Raw genomic sequence first — 22,107 nt, forward strand, 5'->3', positions numbered from 1 at the left:
TGCACCAATGCTGCTGTCCTCCTCCACGGAAGTCTTCTTGGCACCGCCACTGGACTTACGTTTAGCCTACATGACAACAGATTATAGGTCTAATAGCAGATCTAAGGTCAGTGTAGCGTCTCCTCCTAATGCTTTAAGGCTAGGATTTAGTGATAGTAAACTAATCCTAGATCTGTGCCTAAGTAGGCAGAGCATGTGTAAAGGACAGCATATTTCTTACCTTGCCTCCTGTCCTGTTCTTGTTGGTCTCATGTGTCTCTGTTTCATCCTTCATGTTCTCCACTACTTTATTTTGGTCATCCGGGGGATCCTCCCATTTCACGCTCTGGTGGATAAATAAGAGGTCAATATCAGTCCTAGGTTGTGACTTTATGAAACAACTTATTCGCTCCTATTTTAAACAAAACGGCAATAGTGGTCAGATTTCAGGCCATGGATCAAACCAGTGAGACCTATTGCTGTGTTAGTGACCTACTATATTGTTAGTAATTTCTCCTCTAAACTCAAAATAGGCAAATGAACCATACCTTGCTGTCATCTGACATGATGAGTAGCTTATTGTTGTAGGCTGTTTAGAGGAAATACTAATACCTCCTTTGAAAAAACGTCAGTGAACCATCGGCAGACAACTGAAGTGAATATGAACGTCCTTGAATTATGCCAAAGCATTGTTGAATACTCGATTCCGATTGGCTGAAGCCAGAGCATTCTTCAAAGATGTCATACACACATGATGTCACAATTAGGCCTAAGTCTAATATCTATATGAATTGTCAATGTCATTAGAAAACAAATCAAAGCTTGTCAAAGTTCTGCCAAACGAAAATATGTCTAAGTGCACGTTTTTGCGTTTAATTTATGGTTTATCATGCATCGTCATTCATCACCATATACAAAAACGTAACTCGCTGCCATCCATTAGCTATAATTCTGAGGTTGTAAAGCTGCAAAACTAGGACGTGCAATAAATTATAACCACTTGCAGAATAATTTCAAATCAAAGACGTTCCGTTGCATAGAGCTGACAAGTATCTTGGCGTCAGGGGACAGTGCCATGGTGCTGAAATGTTTCGAGTCTGGGCAGCACCTGAGACCGCGGCATGGTGCTGAAATGGAGCAGGGCTCAGTTCTATGGATATCTCATGCGGATTTTCCTGCTAGCCTATGTATAACGATACTATAATTACATTATTTTCATCCATCCGTCAACACAAATGGCATGTCAACGTTCCCCAAATAATAATGCAATGAAGCCAAGCCGAGATGTATGGTTCTTCATCCAGAGGACGAAGCACCACTGTATCATCTAAAACCTTCAGAGAGATCCCTTAAAACTGTAGTATAAATTATCCACGGCTGTTATGGTAGCTAGGTTAATTTAGCGAGACATGGACAAATCCAACACATTGCGTTTCTACTGAGTCATGCTTAGAGGTGACTGACCGTCATGTTGCTAGTTGTAATGACGCTTTTAAAACAAGAATAGTTATTTGTAATTGCTCTGGGAACTAATTATTGCAGAGCCCAGCTACACATCCTGCTCGCTGGGCTCATTATGGACAGCCAATGAGCAGTTCAGGTGAAAAAGTCGGCCAGATCTCATCCCTATAACATACATGATACTAGGATCCTGTAGCAACCTGCCGGCCTGCACGATCCTCCATGGCACGAATGCTACACGCGCAATATGGTATGCTAACATCCCACAACAATTCCCCAATTGGAATTACTTGCCTAAACTTCCAATCATACTTATTTTCTAATATCAACCATAGTTTCTGCACTTAAGGCAGACTTGCCATTAGAACAAGATGGGATTAGGACAACTGTAAAGCTCATTACACGTAGGCTAAAATGAACCTTACCTGGCTGTCGTCAGCCATTATGTGTAGCCCGTTAATTAAGGCTCTGCGCCTCTGATAATGCAGCTGTTCTGATAGGCTACTGTAGCTGTTCTGATAGGCTACTGTAGCTGTTCTGTAACTGTTAAACTAGTCTAATCGTATCCGTTGGAAACTGGTCAGTGAACCGTCCTCAAACACAATGAACTGATGTCAATATGGACATGAACCTACACATAAAGATATCAAATACATGACGTCAGATATGCCTAGAGGTATTGTTGACTTATCATAGTGTCACAGTACGTGCTGTTGACAGCCTGCCCCGAAATCAAAAAGGAACATGGATTTTGTGAAATCTGTTGTGAATGTATCGGGAATGTTTTTACAATTATATAACTGCCTTCATTTTACTGGACCCCATAAAGAGTAACTGCTGCAGCTAAAGGGGATCCACAATAAATACAAACCCAATGCACCATGTATCAACTTGTTTTGACATATCACATGGGATATGACAGTTCCTGATTCTGAGATACTGTAAATCAACAGACCTTGAGAGGAGATAAAACATCATCTGTTGATCTATTTCACAGGTTTCTGGTGGTTTCTAAGCATTCTACATGTGTTGGGGAAGGAGGGTGGGATCTCTCCAGAGCATCTAATTACATCAATCATGTCTTGCCATACATGTGATATGAGATAATGTTATGCACCACGTAAATATACATTGCCTAAGGCTGCAGTGCTATACTCCATGGAGACAGTGCTCAATGTTCATTTTACATGATGGATATATGCTACTCCATTTCATACAATCAATCATCAATCAATCAGTACAATTTATTTATAAAGCTCTTTTTACATCGGCAGATGTCACAAAATGCTTATTCCGACACCCAGCTTAAAACCTCAAATAGCATGCAATGCAGATTTAGAAGCACGGTGGCTAGGAAAAACTCTCTAGAAAAACAGGAACCTAGGAAGAAACCTAGAGAGGAACCAGGCTCTGAGGGGTGGCTAGTCCTCTTCTGGCTGTGCCGGTGGAGATTATAAGCGTACATGGCCAGATCGTAAGGCCAGATCGTTCTTCAAGTACTGTAGTTCAAACATTCTTCATAGATGACCAGCAGAGTCAACAAAATAATGTGGTTACAGAGGGTGCAACAGGTCAGCACCTCCGGAGTAATTGTCAGTTGGCTTTTCATAGCCGAACATTCAGAGGTCGAGACAACAGGTGTGGTAGAGAGAGAGAGGGAGAGAGAGAGGTGGGGGAGAGGGAGAGAGAGAGCGAAGATCGAAACAGCAGGTCCATGACAAGGTATCACGTCTGGAGAACACACATGCCTCTTCATGTGATACATGATGGTTGGCTGTGCTAAGTGTTATCTTATGGGTTTGGTGATTGTTCTGTGTGAAGCCGTATTCTGCATTGCATCATGGAATGTGATGTGAAATCCCTGGGCCTATGGCTGTTGAAGATACTCCACTGCCCTTCTCCCCCGATTGCTCAGTTTGGCCTGGCGGCCAGCTCTAGGAAGAGTCTTGGTGGTTCCAGACTTCTTCCGTTTAAGAATGATGGAGGCCACTGTGTCCTTGGGGACCTTCAATATTGCAGAAACGTTTTGGTACCCTTCACCAGATCTGTGTCTTGACACAATCATGTCTCTGAGTTCTATGGACAATTCCTTCGACCTCATGGCTTGGTTTTTGCTCTGACATACACTGTCAACTGTTGGACCTTATATTTTCAACATATAGAAAACATCTCAGAGGGTTGATCTAGCTGCAGATAGCTAATTCTCCTCTATGTGTTTTCCCCTTGCTGCTAATAAGCTCTTACCAATCTAACTAAATTAATAGAGAACATCTGGTTATCTGACAGTCTATGCAGCAACTATTGTATTAGAGTCAAGCTGTGGTTATTTTATTTATTTTACTAGACAAGTCAGTTTAGAACAAATTCTTATTTACAATGACAGCTTAGGAACAGTGGGTTAACTACCTTGTTCAGGAGCAGAACGTCATATTTTTACATGGTTAGCTCAGGGATCTGACCTAGCAACCTTTCAGTTACTGGCCCAATGCTCTAACCACAAGGCTACCTGCTGCCCCAAGTCCTGCCAACTCAAAAACTGCACAATAAATGTGTAACCAAGGGGGAACTAGTGCATTTCTCTGAGAAAATCTGCTTTATTATTATCAATCTTCCAAAACACTTGAAATTCTTGTAAAATCAATGGCATTTATTTGATCAAATAGACTTTGAAAGGGTAGACATGCAGAAATTCCTCTTGTCAAAAGTCTTGCTGTTACATAAGTAGTTCTTCATGCAGCGTAACAGGTTACAGGTTCTTCTTGGTGAAGCGCCTAAATGGCTTCATCATTGCTGAAAAGACCCTGACAATCAAGGATCGTTTTTTGACAGACTGAGATATGGAGGGAGAAACCTCTCCAACTGGGGGGGAGAGAGATGCAGAATAGTAACGTTGAAAAATAACAAGTGCTATGAGTTTGGTAGGCATACCTATGTTTCTAACACACACCTAAACCAAAACTACAAGCTATAGCAGAGCTCTTAAACATCCTTACCTATGCAATGTCCATCAGTAGAGGGAATCTCAGTCTGTTCCTGGACTGAATGACAGTCCTTTTTGTTTGCTCTCTTGGAACGCTAACAGATGAAAGGTAAAGAAAATGGTACAGAGAATAAATAAATGGAACACTTCTGAATCCAAGGCAACAATTTAGTGATGAATAAAACATTTATTTAATGTATTTGTCTTATCATAGCCACATCAATAACATCAGCACCTAACTGGAACAAAAAACAAATGCTAACTCCCTGCTATACCTTGAAGTTGATCCTGAGTTTGGTCATTGAAAAGCAAAGGAAGCTCCTTCTTGCTTTCTGCTCAGCCCCCCTCTCCGTCTCAGCCTGGTCTGATGGGTTTGTTGCAGCAGAAGCTGGTCTTGACGCCTCCTTGCATCCCTGTACCAGCTGCTGGGTCAAGGAATTTACCAGGACTCTGTCAAATGCAGGGTCCTGGGAGGACATAGCAGCTTGCAGGGTGTTATAAGAGCCAAACTCCTCCATGAGGTTTTTATGTACACCTCTGAACACCCTTTGGATGTTCAGGTTCTGGGAATATGCCTGTGTCCTGGATAATCTAGATGCAGCACAGAACTCAGACAGGACTTGTCTGATGAGTTGCTGAGATGTTTCTGTCAGATCTGCTGCCTGTTGGGAGGGTCCATCTAGGGCTGAGGGTCTGATCTCCGATAGCAACCTTATCACCAGTATGGTGACAAAACAGATGCCATCATCTTTGCTGGAGTCCATCAAGTACTGAAGTGGGAATGTAGTGGCACTGCTGATGTCCGGGATGATTAAGAGCTCCCTCAGATGGCCAGAGCTGCTGGGGATACACACCTCCTTCTCTTCAATGTCAATACCCTCTCCCTTTGGTACCAAAGAGGTTCCCTTGCTGGTGAAAGACGGAGTGGAGGATCGAAAAGAGACTTTAGCACTCGGTGGTCGGCTGCTGTCAGTCATTGGACTGTTACAATGCAGGGGTTCATCTGTGTGTGCCATCATCTTTGTCTTTAGGTCACTTGTAGAAATCTCTGGCATTTTAGAGTCCCTGGTGTCGATGCAGGAGCTCCTGACGATGGGGCAGGTCAGATCAAAAGGCACTTTGTCAGGGATGGGAGTGCCAGGGAGGTTGATCTCTAACTCACACTCTGACCTAGGACCCTTTGAAGAGCTGGACAAGGAACTACGACCATTTAAAGAAGTGGATAAAGATGAACAGGTTCGAGGGATGTCTTGGCAGACTTGTTCACTGTCATCCTCACTTTTCTCAATCTCCTTCACCATAGTTCCTACCATATCATTGATCTGAAGGAGCTCCCTGGAATCCTTCATTCGCCCGAAGTTTGAGATTTCACTCTGGATAGCAACCAGGATTTCCCCAAGGGTCTCTTTGGAAGAAGCCATTTCTGTCCTTTCGGATCCGGATGGCTTCAGCCCTGTGAAGAAATCCTTAAGTGTGTTCTTCATACTGACGCAGATGTTCTTAGCTGTTGACCAAAGCTTCTCCTCTGATATTTTAACACTCAATTCAGTATCATCCAGTTGGGAGCCCCCGTGGGAGCACTGTGAAACTCTCCCACTTCTTTCCAGTAGCACAGTGTCAGTGGACTCATTTTTCTGGAAAATAGTCGCCATTCCTTTGACAAAGGTTTCCACTAATCCAGAGGCTGTATTCTCAGAGGACATGGAGGACATGGATTCTGAAAGGACATGGATCTCTGATGGTGAGTTAGATGATAAGCCAGCCTGCAGACTTTTCTGAAGACCAGTATGGCTGATCTGTGTGATAAAGGAATGACTGGATCTCATCAGCACTTTACTCACTGCCTCTTCTGCCTGAGTCTGAAAGTCATTGCTAGAGAGCTTCTTAATGCTCTGAATCAGACTAGTTGAGGACTCTGTGATTCTGACACTCTCTTCTGAGCTCAGTTGAGAATATTGAGTACTCACGCTCAAGTCTTCATTGGGTGAGGGTGACTGGGAAATAGTATAGTCATCAAGCTTTGATAGGACACCATCAACAAACCAACAAGCCTCTAGGGACTCATCAGATGAACTGACAACGGCTAAGGATTTACTCTCCACTTTTGATAACTCTGACTTGTAGATGGAAAAAACACTGCTAAGAACTTCTTGAGTACTGGTATCCAGATTGGAGAGACAGAGAGCTGGTATTGGTTGGCTCTCTCTGTGAACTCTACTGTGTTCGGTGCTGGGTAACTGGACCTCAACAGTTGAAACAGTTGCCTTTTCCAGGGTGTCTGAAGACTCCCGAAGAGAAGCATCCTTTGCCACACCTTCTTCTCGAGCGGCTAGAGTTAAAAGGTCCCTCAGCTTTGCTCGTATACGGCCATAGAGTGTGCCGGCTAGAGAGAAGGTTATCTTCTGTGAAGACCCTGTTTTGTGGTCATTTACAGGAACTGGCCAATCAACTGCTTCACATGTGTCTTCAAATGATGCTATCGTCTCCATGCCTCCCACAAATGCCTTAACAATCACTGTGGCAGTGGAGGTTACAGATGTCAGGGCTGTGCAGCTGGTATTCAGCGGGGCTTCAGTAAGGCTAGGAGCAGCACTAGAAGGCCTAGAGGAAGGAGCCATGCCAGAAGAGCTGCTGACTTTCCTTGTAAGGATGGTGCTAACCGCCTTCAGGGCTTTAGACTGAAAGTCGGGGCTAGAGAGGGTCTGAATCTTTCTGGCCACCACACTGGTAGAGGATCCAGTCTCTTTGAGAAAGTGAGTGGTCCCTTCCTTCCCAGATGGACACTCAACATCTAGGTCACATTGAAGATTGGTCAGAAATTTAGACCCCAAGATTGTCATCTTCTTGGCCAGATCCAATAGGATGTTGAAGTCCTGTGCCATTTTGTCCATTGTGCCGACAATGGCCTCCAGCACATCATCGGTCACAGGGTCCATGAGGGGCTCGATAAACCCTACCCACTCTGGCTCAGATGTTTGGCTCTGTAGCTCGGCCAGGATCTGAACCGAGGCTACTAGAATGACCTCCTTGCCTGCTGCTATGTCCTGACTGTCCATAGGGGGGCAACTCCCCGGGCTGGCCTGAATGGCCACTGAGAGGCCAGAGTTAAGCTGGTGTACCACCTCCCCCACGATAGCACAGCTCAACTCGGAGGAGCTGGAGGAGGTGGGGTTGGAGTGACCCTCAACCAGGGATATCAGAAGGCTCTCTTCCGTTACCCCAAAAAGAGCCTTCAGAGGCTCCTCCATGAGGGGAGCCTCTCTAGTTGCAGGCAAGCTCTGCAATGAGGTCTGGGACCTTGAAGATAAACACACAATCACCACTTAAGCCATGCAAATGTAACCAACTGCATCTAATCTGGGTCATTAGTGAGCCTGAAAACCAAATTAGAGCAATGATGGATTACTTCTCATACCACCGTAGTTCTAGAAGCCTAAAGCCAACTGACACAATTTTTTTGCCTGATTTTTATGTTTGTACGACATCAGAATATGATTATTTCTGAAAGGCATGTACCTGATCTATTTATTCATAGATGACTTCATGGCTTACCCAGTTAAAAATGACTTTCACCTGGACCCACCCCCCCAGTGGCAACATTTCTGACCAGAACTTAAAACTACAAGGTGTGAATTCCAAGTTAATAATTTATGATAAGTATGGATCAGGTCTTGCAATTATTATGTTGAAATATTGCTGTGAACATACCTCTTAGGCAAACAGCATGGTGATGAGGTCCTGCGAGTGGATTTTTGGTGGCATCCTGCACTGCCATTCCTCCTCCTCTCCTTAGTCCAGTAGTTCATCTCACTGATCAGCAGCCTTTTCTCTCTCTCATCCAGACCGCCTAAGGAATCCTCAGACCCTGTCAGAGAGCACTGGGATTCTGGGGAGGTTGCCCCACTCCTCAGGTTCACCCCCATGATACGAGCTAGCGCTGGTAGGAGAATGCGGAGGGCTGTCTGGGTCACGACTTTAACAATCTTCAGACACAGCATTGAGAGCTGCTCGAATGTGAGCTATGGCCAACAAACAGAGTAATGTTTTTGTCAATCAAGCAATTCCATGACACCATTCCCTATATAGCGCACAACTTTTGACCAGAACCTTATGTGGAGAGACTTACATTATTTTTCATGCCCTGCTGAATCACTCTCCATTGGCTAGAGAAAAGAAAAGAAAGGAAACATATTTTACCTGCACACTGGTGTTGAGTTAGTGGAGTCACTAGATAGCCATGTCAGGGAAAATAAACGTGTATTTATTTAAGCAATTAGCAAGTCCATGAGATATTTTGTTCTTGATTTACAGGAAGAGTTAGGTGTGTGGTTACAGTGATGTTAGGGTTAGGTGTAGTGTTTGAAATCCCATTTGTGGTTAGAAGGTGCACTATGACAATAAATTCAGAGTTGTTGTATGTGAGGTTGGAAAAAGACATGGGACTTGCTCATCAGTTAGACTCCTCAGGAAGGAGAGGAGGATTGGGGCACAGCATGTCCCAATCTTGAGAGAAGGCATTAGAGTCCTCTGAGCCTCCTTCTCCAGCTGCTCAATGATAGATCCCCTTTCCCGGAAACCACACCCGGGTGTCTGAGAAGACTCTGGGAAACCGCAAAGAGAAATCTAAAGTTGAATCTGAACTTGATCCCTAATTTCCTTCACCTTTAGGGATTTGATTGCACTGGACAGGTAAAAGCACATCTCTCTGCGGGCCTCCACTATATTGCTTTCACCTATATAGATACTATCTACTCAGATCGGTGCTGATGAATTTGAACACAACCTGCACCCAACATGAAGTAATCTCGGACCTGCACCAATGCTGCTGTCCTCCTCCACGGAAGTCTTCTTGGCACCGCCACTGGACTTACGTTTAGCCTACATGACAACAGATTATAGGTCTCATAGCAGATCTAAGGTCAGTGTAGCGTCTCCTCCTAATGCTTTAAGGCTAGGATTTAGTGATAGTAAACTAATCCTAGATCTGTGCCTAAGTAGGCAGAGCATGTGTAAAGGACAGCATATTTCTTACCTTGCCTCTTGTCCTGTCTTTGCTGGTCTCATGTGTCTCTGTTTCATCCTTCATATTCTCCACAACCTTATTTTGGTCATCCGGGGGATCCTCCCATTTCACGCTCTGGTGGATAAATAAGAGGTCAATATCAGTCCTAGGTTGTGACTTTATGAAACAACTTATTCACTCCTATTTTAAACAAAACGGCAATAGTGGTCAGATTTCAGGCCATGGATCAAACTATTGTTAGTAATTTCTCCTCTAAACTCAAAATAGGCAAATTAACCATACCTTGCTGTCATCTGACATGATGAGTAGCTTATTGTTGTAGGCTGTTTAGAGGAAATACTAATACCTCCTTTGAAAAAACGTCAGTGAACCATCGGCAGACAACTGAAGTGAATATGAACGTCCTTGAATTATGCCAAAGCATTGTTGAATACTCGATTCCGATTGGCTGAAGCCAGAGCATTCTTCAAAGATGTCATACACACATGATGTCACAATTAGATCTAAGTCTAATATCTATATGAATTGTCAATGTCATTAGAAAACAAATCAAAGCTTGTCAATGTTCTGCCAAACGAAAATATGTCTAAGTGCACGTTTTTGTGTTTAATTTATGGTTTATCATGCATCGTCATTCATAACCATATACAAAAACGTAACTCGCTGCCATCCATTAGCTATAATTCTGAGGTTGTAAAGCTGCAAAACTAGGACGTGCAATAAATTATAACCACTTGCAGAATAATTTCAAATCAGACGTTCAAGGGGGCTTGAACTATTTCAGCACTGTGGAGCTGTCCGCTGCATAGAGCTGACACGTTTCTTGGCGTCAGGGGACAGTGCCATGGTGCTGAAATGTTTCGCGTCAGGGCAGCACCTGAGACCGCGGCATGGTGCTGAAATGGAGCAGGGCTCAGTTCTATGGATATCTCATGCGGATTTTCCTGGTAGCCTATGTATAACGATACTATTATTACATTATTTTCATCCATCCGTCAACACAAATGGCATGTCAACGTTCCCCAAATAATAATGCAATGAAGCCAAGCCGAGATGTATGTTTCTTCATCCAGAGGACGAAGCACCACTGTATCATCTAAAACCTTCAGAGAGATCCCTTAAAACTGTAGTATAAATTCTCCACGGCTGTCAATGTAGCTAGGTTAATTTAGCGAGACATGGACAAATCCAACACATAGAGTTTCTACTGAGTCCTGCTTAGAGGTGACTGACCGTCATGTTGCTAGTTGTAATGACGCTTTTAAAACAAGAATAGTTATTTGTAATTGCTCTGGGAGCTAATTATTGCAGAGCCCAGCTACACATCCTGCTCGCTGGGCTCATTATGGACAGCCAATGAGCAGTTCAGGTGAAAAAGTCAGCCAGATCTGATCCCTATAACATACATGATACTAGGATCCTGTAGCAACCTGCCGGCCTGCACAATCCTCCATGGCACGAATGCTACACGCGCAATATGGTATGCTAACATCCCACAACAATTCCCCAATTGGAATTACTTGCCTAAACTTCCAATCATACTTATTTTCTAATATCAACCATAGGTTCTGCACTTAAGGCAGACTTGCCATTAGAACAAGATGGGATTAGGACAACTGTAAAGCTCATTAAACGTAGGCTAAAATGAACCTTACCTGGCTGTCGTCAGCCATTATGTGTAGCCCGTTAATTAAGGCTCTGCGCCTCTGATACTGCAGCTGTTCTGATAGGCTACTGTAGCTGTTCTGTAACTGTTAAACTAGTCTAATCGTATCCGTTGGAAACTGGTCAGTGAACCGTCCTCAAACACAATGAACTGATGTCAATATGGACATGAACCTTCACATAAAGATATCAAATACATGACGTCAGATATGCCTAGAGGTATTGTTGACTTATCATAGTGTCACAGTACGTGCTGTTGACAGCCTGCCCCGAAATCAAAAAGGAACATGGATTTTGTGAAATCTGTTGTGACTGTATCGGGAATGTTTTTACAATTATATAACTGCCTTCATTTTACTGGACCCCATGAAGAGTAACTGCTGCAGCTAAAGGGGATCCACAATAAATACAAACCCAATGCACCATGTATCAACTTGTTTTGACATATCACATGGGATATGACAAGTTCCTGATTCTGAGATACTGTAAATCAACAGACCTTGAGAGAAGATAAAACATCATCTGTTGATCTATTTCACAGGTTTCTGGTGGTTTCTAAGCATTCTACATGTGTTGGGGAAGGAAGGTGGGATCTCTCCAGAGCATCTAATTACATCAATCATGTCTTGCCATGCATGTGATATGAGATAATGTTATGCACCACGTAAATATACATTGCCTAAGGCTGCAGTGCTATACTCCATGGAGACAGTGCTCAATGTTCATTTTACATGATGGATATATGCTACTCCATTTCATACAATCAATCATCAATCAATCAGTACAATTTATTTATAAAGCTCTTTTTACATCGGCAGATGTCACAAAATGCTTATTCCGACACCCAGCTTAAAACCTCAAATAGCATGCAATGCAGATTTAGAAGCACGGTGGCTAGGAAAAACTCTCTAGAAAAACAGGAACCTAGGAAGAAACCTAGAGAGGAACCAGGCTCTGAGGGGTGGCTAGTCCTCTTCTGGCTGTGCCGGTGGAGATTATAAGCGTACATGGCCAGATCGTAAGGCCAGATCGTTCTTCAAGTACTGTAGTTCAAACATTCTTCATAGATGACCAGCAGAGTCAACAAAATAATGTGGTTACAGAGGGTGCAACAGGTCAGCACCTCCGGAGTAATTGTCAGTTGGCTTTTCATAGCCGAACATTCAGAGGTCGAGACAACAGGTGTGGTAGAGAGAGAGAGGGAGAGAGAGAGGTGGGGGAGAGGGAGAGAGCGAAGATCAAAACAGCAGGTCCATGACAAGGTATCACATCTGGAGAACACACATGCCTCTTCATGTGATACATGATGTTTGGCTGTGCTAAGTGTTATCTTATGGGTTTGGTGATTGTTCTGTGTGAAGCCGTATTCTGCATTGCATCATGGAATGTGATGTGAAATCCCTGGGCCTATGGCTGTTGAAGATACTCCACTGCACTGCCCTTCTCCCCCGATTGCTCAGTTTGGCCTGGCGGCCAGCTCTAGGAAGAGTCTTGGTGGTTCCAGACTTCTTCCGTTTAAGAATGATGGAGGCCACTATGTCCTTGGGGACCTTCAATATTGCAGAAATGTTTTGGTACCCTTCACCAGATCTGTGTCTTGACACAATCATGTCTCTGAGCTCTATGGACAATTCCTTCGACCTCATGGCTTGGTTTTTGGCTCTGACATACACTGTCAACTGTTGGACCTTATAGTTTCAACATATAGAAAACATCTCAGAGGGTTGATCTAGCTGCAGATAGCTAATTCTCCTCTATGTGTTTTCCCCTTGCTGCTAATAAGCTCTTACCAATCTAACTAAATTAATAGAGAACATCTGGTTATCTGACAGTCTATGCAGCAACTATTGTATTAGAGTCATGCTGTGGTTATTTTATTTATTTTCCTAGACAAGTCAGTGCAGAACAAATTCTTATTTACAATGACAGCTTAGGAACAGTGGGTTAACTACCTTGTTCAGGAGCAGAACGTCATATTTTTACATGGTTAGCTCAGGGATCTGACCTAGCACCCTTTCAGTTACTGGCCCAATGCTCTAACCACAAGGCTACCTGCTGCCCCAAGTCCTGCCAACTCAAAAAACTGCACAATAAATGTGTAACCAAGGGGGAACTAGTGCATTTCTCTGAGAAAATCTGCTTCAGTATTATCAATCTTCCAAAACACTTGAAATTATTGTAAAATCAATGGCATTTATTTGATCAAATAGACTTTGAAAGGGTAGACATGCAGAAATTCCTCTTGTCAAAAGTCTTGCTGTTACATAAGTAGTTCTTCATGCAGCGTAACAGGTTACAGGTTCTTCTTGGTGAAGCGCCTGAATGGCTTCATCATTGCTGAAAAGACCCTGACAATCAAGGATCGTTTTTTGACAGACTGAGATATGGAGGGAGAAACCTCTCCAACTGGGGGGGAGAGAGAGATGCAGAATAGTAACGTTGAAAAATAACAAGTGCTATGAGTTTGGTAGGCATACCTATGTTTCTAACACACACCTAAACCAAAACTACAAGCTATAGCAGAGCTCTAAAACATCCTTACCTATGCAATGTCCATCAGTAGAGGGAATCTCAGTCTGTTCCTGGACTGAATGACAGTCCTTTTTGTTTGCTCTCTTGGAACGCTAACAGATGAAAGGTAAAGAAAATGGTACAGAGAATAAATAAATGGAACACTTCTGAATCCAAGGCAACAATTTAGTGATGAATAAAACATTTATTTAATGTATTTGTCTTATCATAGCCACATCAATAACATCAGCACCTAACTGGAACAAAAAACAAATGCTAACTCCCTGCTATACCTTGAAGTTGATCCTGAGTTTGGTCATTGAAAAGCAAAGGAAGCTCCTTCTTGCTTTCTGCTCTGCCCCCCTCTCTGTCTCAGCCTGGTCTGATGGGTTTGTTGCAGCAGAAGCTGGTCTTGACGCCTCCTTGCATCCCTGTACCAGCTGCTGGGTCAAGGACTTTACCAGGACTCTGTCAAATGCAGGGTCCTGGGAGGACATAGCAGCTTGCAGGGTGTTATAAGAGCCAAACTCCTCCATGAGGTTTTTATGTACACCTCTGAACACCCTTTGGATGTTCAGGTTCTGGGAATATGCCTGTGTCCTGGATAATCTAGATGCAGCACAGAACTCAGACAGGACTTGTCTGATGAGTTGCTGAGATGTTTCTGTCAGATCTGCTGCCTGTTGGGAGGGTCCATCTAGGGCTGAGGGTCTGATCTCCGATAGCAACCTTATCACCAGTATGGTGACAAAACAGATGCCATCATCTTTGCTGGAGTCCATCAAGTACTGCAGTGGGAATGCAGTGGCACTGCTTATGTCTGGGGTGATTAAGAGCTCCCTCAGATGGCCAGAGCTGCTGGGAATACACATATGGTAATGGCTATAGTGTAAAACACAGAAACCTCATAGAGGTCACCGCATGTGTGGGAGGTGGTACAAAGGAGGTATCAGAGGTATGAATAGTGGAACTAGGGGCTCCATTGTAAACCAAAACAAGGAAAACTAACCTGAACAACAGTATACAAGGCATATTGACATTTGAGAGAGACATACAGCGAGGCATAAAGTAATCGCAGGTGTTGATTGGGAGAGCTAGCTAAAACAACAGGTGAGACAACAACAGCTAATCAGCTAACACAACAACAGCAGGTAAAATAAAATAAATAAACAGAATGGAGTACCGTGATTAATCGACAGTCCAGCAGGCATCAGCTATGTAACCAAGTGATAATAGTGTCCAGAAGGCAGCAGTAGATGGAACAGGGAAGGCGCCATTACGCTAGCACGCGGGCTACACGGCGTTTAAAGTTAGTAGCCCTCTGACGGAGGCCGGTTGAAGGCACAGCGGATGGAGTATTCGTCGGCAGACCAGTCGTGGTGGTGCGGCGGGGGGCCGTGTCGACAGAGAATCCAAGCCAGATGGCGAAAGAGGTATTGTAGAATTTAGAATGCTAGCAGGGAGATGCGCCTGGCTCACGGCTAACTGGTGCTACCTTCGTGGCAGTGGCGTTATCCACTATAGATCCACTATAGCCAATCGGTAGCAGCGATGAACCGGTGCCAAGGTCCATAGTTTACAGCAAGGATCAGGTGGAGTATTGGGCTCTAGCCGTGTATGAGTGGGGTTCGGGAGAACAGCTGAGTAGGCCGGGAGGTGGGCCTCAGGGATAGCTTCGGTACTGGATGCCACGATGAGTGCAAGCTAGCTGTGAGCTAGTTAGCTGCAAGATGTGATCTAGCTGTGAAGATCAGAAGTAGTGGTCCAGGGATTACGGCAGGAATCCGGCGTTGTTGTGGAGAGACAGTCCGATACTAGTAGACTGGCGAGTATTATCCAGGCTAAGAACAGGGCTGGTATCTGTGCAGAAGGTAAAAGCAGCTAACAATGACTAAATAGCTTTTAGCTAGTTAGCTTCTGGAGGTTCTTGAATGTGTTCTAAAATTAAAAAAAATAAATAATAATAATAGCGATACCGTATCACATTGAGTGAAGCAGGTTACCGGAACAAAGAGTGTTGCCTCTTTACTATTAAAGTGTATTGCTCTCTGTTTATGACTAATAATAGGACGAAACACAGGGATGAGGAGAAAACAATCATTTGGATCCTACACAACACGTTGTTGTACCTAAATAATTCCACAAGAGGGCGACATATAAACATTTCTTAAAACCAATTAACCTCTACTGCCTTCAGTCCATGACGTCCCCGACTAACTAAAAGTCTGCGTCTGCAAAAATGCTATTTTATCATAACTCGACATGAAAGTAGCAAAGCCAAAACAGTCAATGACATGTTTTTCGGGATATACAATTAGCTATGGTGGAAGAAAAGGTAAGTGAAATATAGGGGAAGGTAGAACATGTTTTACAGTAAGTTTAAAGTTGTTATCACCAATTTAGCTCTGATAGGCCTTTGGCAATCCAAGCTTTTGGGATCGTACTCAAGGCTACTTGGTTTAGGCCTAGCTATAGCCTAGGGATACAGTCCAATAATATCTCCCTTCTCCTGAAGTGTACACTCTCGTTCGCTTCTTCCTACAAATCTAAAATCATTGGATTGGTGGAGGCATGGGCTAGAGAGGAATATGCTACCAAATAGCACCTTATTCCCTAATGTAGGCCTACTTTTAAGGAATGCACTATAAGGAATAGATCAATCAACTGGCTCACCAAATGGGGTTCCCGAAATACGTCCAAAAGAGGTCGACACGAAATTAGACTAGGTTTATTTCTGTTTTGACCTGCTGAGTCGCAGTGCTTAGTGAACAGATTTCAATGTGGGCCTAGCTGTATCGAAAACGGTTGATGGGGAAAGTGTGTAATCTGATCTGATCAATATATTTCTCCCCCAATATTAATGAGAGAATGGGAATGTGCATAAAGGTCTAACATTCCATGACGTGGTATGAAGTTCTTAATTCGTCAGTGGCTGCAATATTGTCCTCAGTAAACTCAACATGAGTGAAAACAACACAGATAAGGACAAGTTTTTCGAGATATAAAAAATACTGTATGCTATTATGGATGAAGAAAGGGTAGGTTAAATGACACTAAATATTTGGGAATGTAACTAAGGAAAACGTCATTTAAGATAACATAGGCTATTGCAAAACAAATGTCTAATTCTCTCTATTAAGTCAATCACCAGTTTAGCTCTGATATGGCTGTAGCTCTATGATGTCCTTTGCAAGAATCTAATCTGACATTGACATGAAATTCCTATGTCCTTCAAGTAGTACAGAGAGATGATGATGATCCCCCGAGGGAGGGGAGGGAGGTTGTTGAGGAAGAACCAGTGGCCCAGCTCAAGAAGGAGCCCAAGAAGACAGGAAAGGTAAAATGGCAGGAGTGACAGGGCAACTACTAGACTAGTAACACTCAATTGTCACAATAGCTGCATTGACCTGATGTAACATGTCTATTATTTGTGATCTGGAATCTATTATATTCTATCCAAGGTGAAGAGGAAAAGTAGTGCCAAGAAGTCAGGGGAGCAGGGCACTGATACGGATGCAGGTCATAGATTTTCCCTCTGTAGTATGTTGGTTCTCTAAACTTGAATATCATAGATAAAGGTCATGTTAGAAACTGTAGTCAGTAAGAAATGTTGCATGGATAGTTTTATTCAATAGTCCTATTGTAGCAATTTTATCGAAGTATTGTATTAAGAGAAAAGCGTCTGACTTATCCTGAATTGTCCTATATGGTAATAACATATTTAGGATTGAGGAATAAACACCCGGACAAAGGATCTGTTATTGAGCTCTTGGAGAAGAATGCTCTTAAGGCTGCATTCGGTCCAGGCAACAAAGATGAGATGGAGGACTGCTACCCAATCCTCATCTCATTCATGCGCAATCTTACTGATGAGTATGTTAGAACCATGTTTTGCTCTAGCCTCACATATTTTGTGCAGAAGGAAATAAAAAGTAAGTAAAACACATTTCTTTTTTCTTTTCTAGGCAATGGCAAGTGATCTATAAAGGATTTAAAAACCTGTAAGTTTCTCCATCAGCCTTTGACCTTTGATTTGGGAATGTTGTGTTGAATCAAGAGAGAGGAATTAACCATAGTTCTATTCTGCTATTACGTTCATTAGTCTGTCATACTTCATCCAACTTTTAATTCAGTCACAGATAAGGAAAACGATGTTGATGAAATGCATTCTGTTCAATCTAGAATACTTTACATCAGAGTTTCATTGCCAAACCTGCTGTGTTCTGTTTTGTTTGTGCAATGCAGATGACAAAGGAACAGCTTGCAAAATTGTGCAAGACCATTGTCAACTTCATTGCACAGACCACCCTGCAGATCCTGCTGCCGGCCCTGGCCCGCATTCTAGGGGTGACGGGCTTTTATGACAACGCTGACTCACTCAAGAGGGGTGGCAGTGCAAGATCCTTCACTGCCTTTGAGCAGAAAAGACTGGAGCTCATCCAGGAAGTTAAATATTTGGCGAAGTAACTGTGGCAGCAGGGCTCTCCGACCAAGGTCTAGCACACCCTCTTCCAAGAGGTACTGTATGTTCCCCATAGTGTGTGTGTGTGTGTGTGTGTGTGTGTGTGCGTGCAGTTATTCCTAACCCTCAAACTGATGAACAATAATTTCCCCATTTCAATATTTTCCAGCTTTCTAACAGGTGTGTTTTGCAATATCTAATGCACACATATAAATTACATTTAGAATACTCAATTATAATGCTTGTTAGATTTGTTAGCACTAAGATATCGATTTTCCAACTTCAGACAGCAATTAACATGCTTTGCTTGTTCATTTTAAAGTTCCCAGACCTCACTGAAAGCCCACCTGGTAATGCCAGAGGACAGTATCATCAGCAGTGTCCAGGAGCAACTGTCAAAATCTGACCAAATGGTGGCTGCAGGACAGCTTTCACAAATAGATAAAGTGGTTGGAACTATGCTGGAGAACATTGAGAAGATAAGCAGCGAATGTGGCGAGGAATTGGTCTATCAAGAGTCACTGCGGTCTTCCTCCTCGTTGTCATTCTCAACTGCCAAATCACAGAAGACAGAGTGGGAATTTGCACTCCCTGGCACTCCCATTCCTTCTGAGTTACCCGAGAGTACTGCTCAGCCCATTGTAAGATGTTCAGTCATTGACATGAGCAAATCTACTAAGCCAAAAACAATGGTGTGTGATGCCAGAACAAGCATGTTTGCCATAGCCGATACCATCATGAAGAAGGTATATCCAGAGGCAGAAGGGCAGGTTACATCTCACCCTGATCTAACAGATGCAATAGCTAGACTGGAGGAGCTCATATCTCAGGGTAGGATTGGTGCTCTCTCCCGTGATCTCAGTCACCAAGTCACCCGCATAATTTCCGATAGCAACTTGACCCCTCTGGGACTGACAGTGGCGGCTGGAAAGAGTGCATCTGATACCATCCTTTCGAAGCTGAAGAGGAATGACAAGGTGGGGAAGCACACAACTTACGAGCTGGTTCAGCTGTTTGTAGAGGAGTCTGTTAAGTGCCTCCTGCTTCCTAGTTTTGTGCCCTATTCAACTTCAATGAGTTTGGCTCAGGGGGCCAAGGTGTTGGCTAGAGTGTCTGAAGATAGAATTTCTAGCTCTTCTTCTTCATCAGTATTTAGTGACACAGTCAGTCTCTTTACCAAAGTTATGGTAAGCCAGGTCATGTACTCTGTGCATTCTGATGCAGAAAGTAGAGGATCCTCTCCAACTGAATCTCTCCAAACATCTGAAACCACTATATCTGATGTAGGCAATCTATTGAGTGGCAAGTCCTCCCCTCGGCTGTCTCCTTCTGGCACCATTATGGCAACAAGCGAGACCTCCAATGCAGCACAAATCTTGAAGGCCAACATTGATGGAGAGGAAGTGGATACCACCAGTCATTCTGGTGTAGCTCAAAACATTGTCAGGGACGATATGTCAACCAGCCCAGACATGGTCAAAGATGTCACACTTCCAACCCCATCCTCTGATAACTTGGGCAGTGATGATGACGTCACCGGCCTCATCAGCATGTTAGTAATGAGAATTCTAACAGAAATCCAAACCCCAGCAGAAGATTACCCAGTTGACGCCACACGCAAGTCACAAGACCTGATCCCTAAAGTTATGGAGGTCTTCTGTGCATGGTCAGGCTGCTCTGAGACACAAGCCTATCCAGAGAACTTGAGGATTCATAAAGTCTACAGAGTCGTCTATAAAAATCTGTTGGAGGAGTTTGGCTCGGAGAAAATCCTCCAACAGGCCGTGTCGACTCAGGACTCTTCATTTGATAGGATTCTTGTCAAGTCTTTGAGTGAAGCGCTTCTCCACAGATGTAATGAGGCATTGAGGGCAGCCTCAAGAACATCAGTCAAAACCACCGGGCCTAAGGCTCTTCCACTGGCTGAGGATGTGAGGGCTAGCAGCGGGAAACTATCTTTTCTACAAAGGCTGGTCAGGCTGACAAGCAACTTAAAGGTACAGCAAACGTATTTAAATGAACAGTTGTGGGAGATAATGTGAGTAAACAATGCTATTCAGTGTAAAAATCTAAAACCATCCGTTCATTCCAAAACCAATCATAAATGTTGTTGTGCTGGTGTGGTAGGTGTGATTGTTATCATCATGAGGTTGTTCAGCTGTGACATTTTTTAAAACATGTTTTTCTCTTTAAATACTTAGCTATTCAAGAAGGGGAACAAGAAGGATTCCCACCGCTCTGAATCAGAACAAGTACAGACCACTGCTGAAGATGGCATGCGTAAGTTCACACAACAGGACAACAGTCTGTTTGAGATATTGGTGTACAAAGAAATGCCACTTCAAAATAACCTTACAAAGGTTATATACGCAATCAGTAGTCATCTCTTATGTAAAAGTAATTATATTCTCCAAAACTCAAGCTGTTGGTTCTCATTTATCAGTGTCAGTTATGTTGAGTTGTAACATACATTACATCATTTCTGAATTAAAGTGCATGTAAACTCTCTCTCTCTCTCCTGTAGTGCCCAGCATAGTGCCACATGCTGCCATGTCTGCACTGCCAAAGGATCTCCCCGCCAGCTCCCAACAGGAGACGCCTCACAAACGTCCACTTCTCGTCAGGATGTTTTCTGCCATCTCCAAAGGCCTGTTCAAGCCCTTCAAACAGTCCTTAAAGACCAAGTAACGTCAGACAATTTATTAAACGTCATTCATTGCATTAAATTGGCCTTTGTCTTCTTATGTGCTCCCGTTAACAGACCAGATTACAATACTGGTCTTTTAAATGTTAGCAGTGATAGCAACATGAACTATAGTGGTGTGTGTATAGCCCTTCTACACAGTCTGACTCTTCTGACACTGTGTGATATGCCCACTGATCCAGTGATCTAGGATATTCTGAGTGGCTTTAGGCCTGAATCTCTGCCCTCCGGCCCAAATAAATGTTTTCTCTTCTGATATATCTGCCACTGTCAGCAGCCAGCAGGGGAAAACAGACAGCGCTGTTGAGAGCTTTCTTTTCTCCCTCATGACTAAAACACTGAGAAAGGCTTTTATCTATTGCAGCTTATTCCATCTTTTGATTTAACCTATTATACGGTAGTAGTACCCATTATTTCCCAACGGTTATATCACAGGAAATGTGTTATAAAAAGTAAACTTACAGTGCATCCGGAAAGTATTCAGACCACTTGACTTTTTCCACATTGTTACATTACAGCCTTATTCTAAAATTGATACAATTAATTTTTCCTCATTAAGCTACACAAAACACCTCATGACAAAGCGAAAAGTGTAGAACATTTTAGCAAATTTATTAAGAATAAAAACAGAATTAACTTATTTAAATAATTATTGAGACCCTTTGCTATGAGACTCGAAATTGATCTCAGGTGCATCCTGTTTCCATTGATCATCCTTGAGATGTTTCTACAACTTGTTTGGAGTCCTGTGGTAAATTCAATTGATTGGACATGATTTGGAAAGAAACACAGACCTGGGGGAAGGGTATGAGAAACAATATTCTCTGATCTGATGATACCGAGATTGAACTCTTTGGCCTGCATCAGGATCCTGGGAAAGGAGGAGCAAAGTACAGAGATCCTTGATGAAAACCTGTTCCAGAGGTTCATCTTCCAACAGGACAACGACCCTAAGCACACAGCCAAGACAATGCAGGAGTGGATTTGGGACAAGTCTCTGAATGTCCATGAATGGCCCAGCCAGAGTCCGGACCTGAACCCAATCGAACATCTCTGGAGAGACCTGAAAAAACTGCAGCGACTCTCCCCATCCAATCCGACAGAACATGAGAGGATCTGCAGAGAAAAATGGGAGAAACTCCCCAAATACAGGTGTACCAAGCTTGTAGCGTCATACCCAAGAAGACTCGAGGCTGTAATCGCTACCAAAGGTGCTTCAACAAAGTACTGAGTAAAGGGTCTGAATATTTGTAAATGTGATCAGTATTTTATTTTTAGTACATAGGTTTTTGATTAAAAAAATCAGTTTTTGCTTTCTTATT

At 43.2% G+C, this 22,107-nt stretch overlaps 2 protein-coding genes across 4 annotated transcripts in view; both read left to right on the forward strand.

Moving 5' to 3' along the window:
- Window positions 1-22,107, forward strand: part of LOC118964888 — a 510,365-nt gene that overhangs the window by 293,275 nt on the left and 194,983 nt on the right. The window contains exon 1 of one of the 2 annotated variants that reach the window (XM_036980299.1): window positions 16,337-16,956. The exons of the other annotated variant lie outside the window; for it this stretch is intronic. Within the exon in view, the coding sequence (XP_036836194.1) occupies window positions 16,868-16,956 (89 nt within the window). The 5' untranslated portion in view covers window positions 16,337-16,867. Of the gene's footprint in view, window positions 1-16,336; window positions 16,957-22,107 lie in introns of those variants that run through there. 2 annotated transcript variants of the gene reach the window in all.
- On the forward strand, window positions 18,182-20,892 carry LOC118964887. Of its 2 annotated transcripts, XM_036980298.1 has the most exons (4): window positions 18,184-19,601; window positions 19,721-20,078; window positions 20,283-20,361; window positions 20,606-20,887. In XM_036980298.1, exons 1-4 carry the CDS (start codon window positions 19,564-19,566, stop codon window positions 20,767-20,769), a joined length of 639 nt encoding a protein of 212 aa, XP_036836193.1. In that variant the 5' UTR covers window positions 18,184-19,563; the 3' UTR covers window positions 20,770-20,887. The 2 variants fall into 2 exon arrangements, with proteins under 2 accessions (XP_036836192.1, XP_036836193.1); XM_036980297.1 differs by having other exon boundaries at window positions 18,182-20,078; window positions 20,606-20,892.

Source organism: Oncorhynchus mykiss, chromosome 6 (assembly GCF_013265735.2).
Source record: "Oncorhynchus mykiss isolate Arlee chromosome 6, USDA_OmykA_1.1, whole genome shotgun sequence".
In the NCBI taxonomy this organism is placed as follows: Eukaryota; Metazoa; Chordata; class Actinopteri; order Salmoniformes; family Salmonidae; genus Oncorhynchus; species Oncorhynchus mykiss.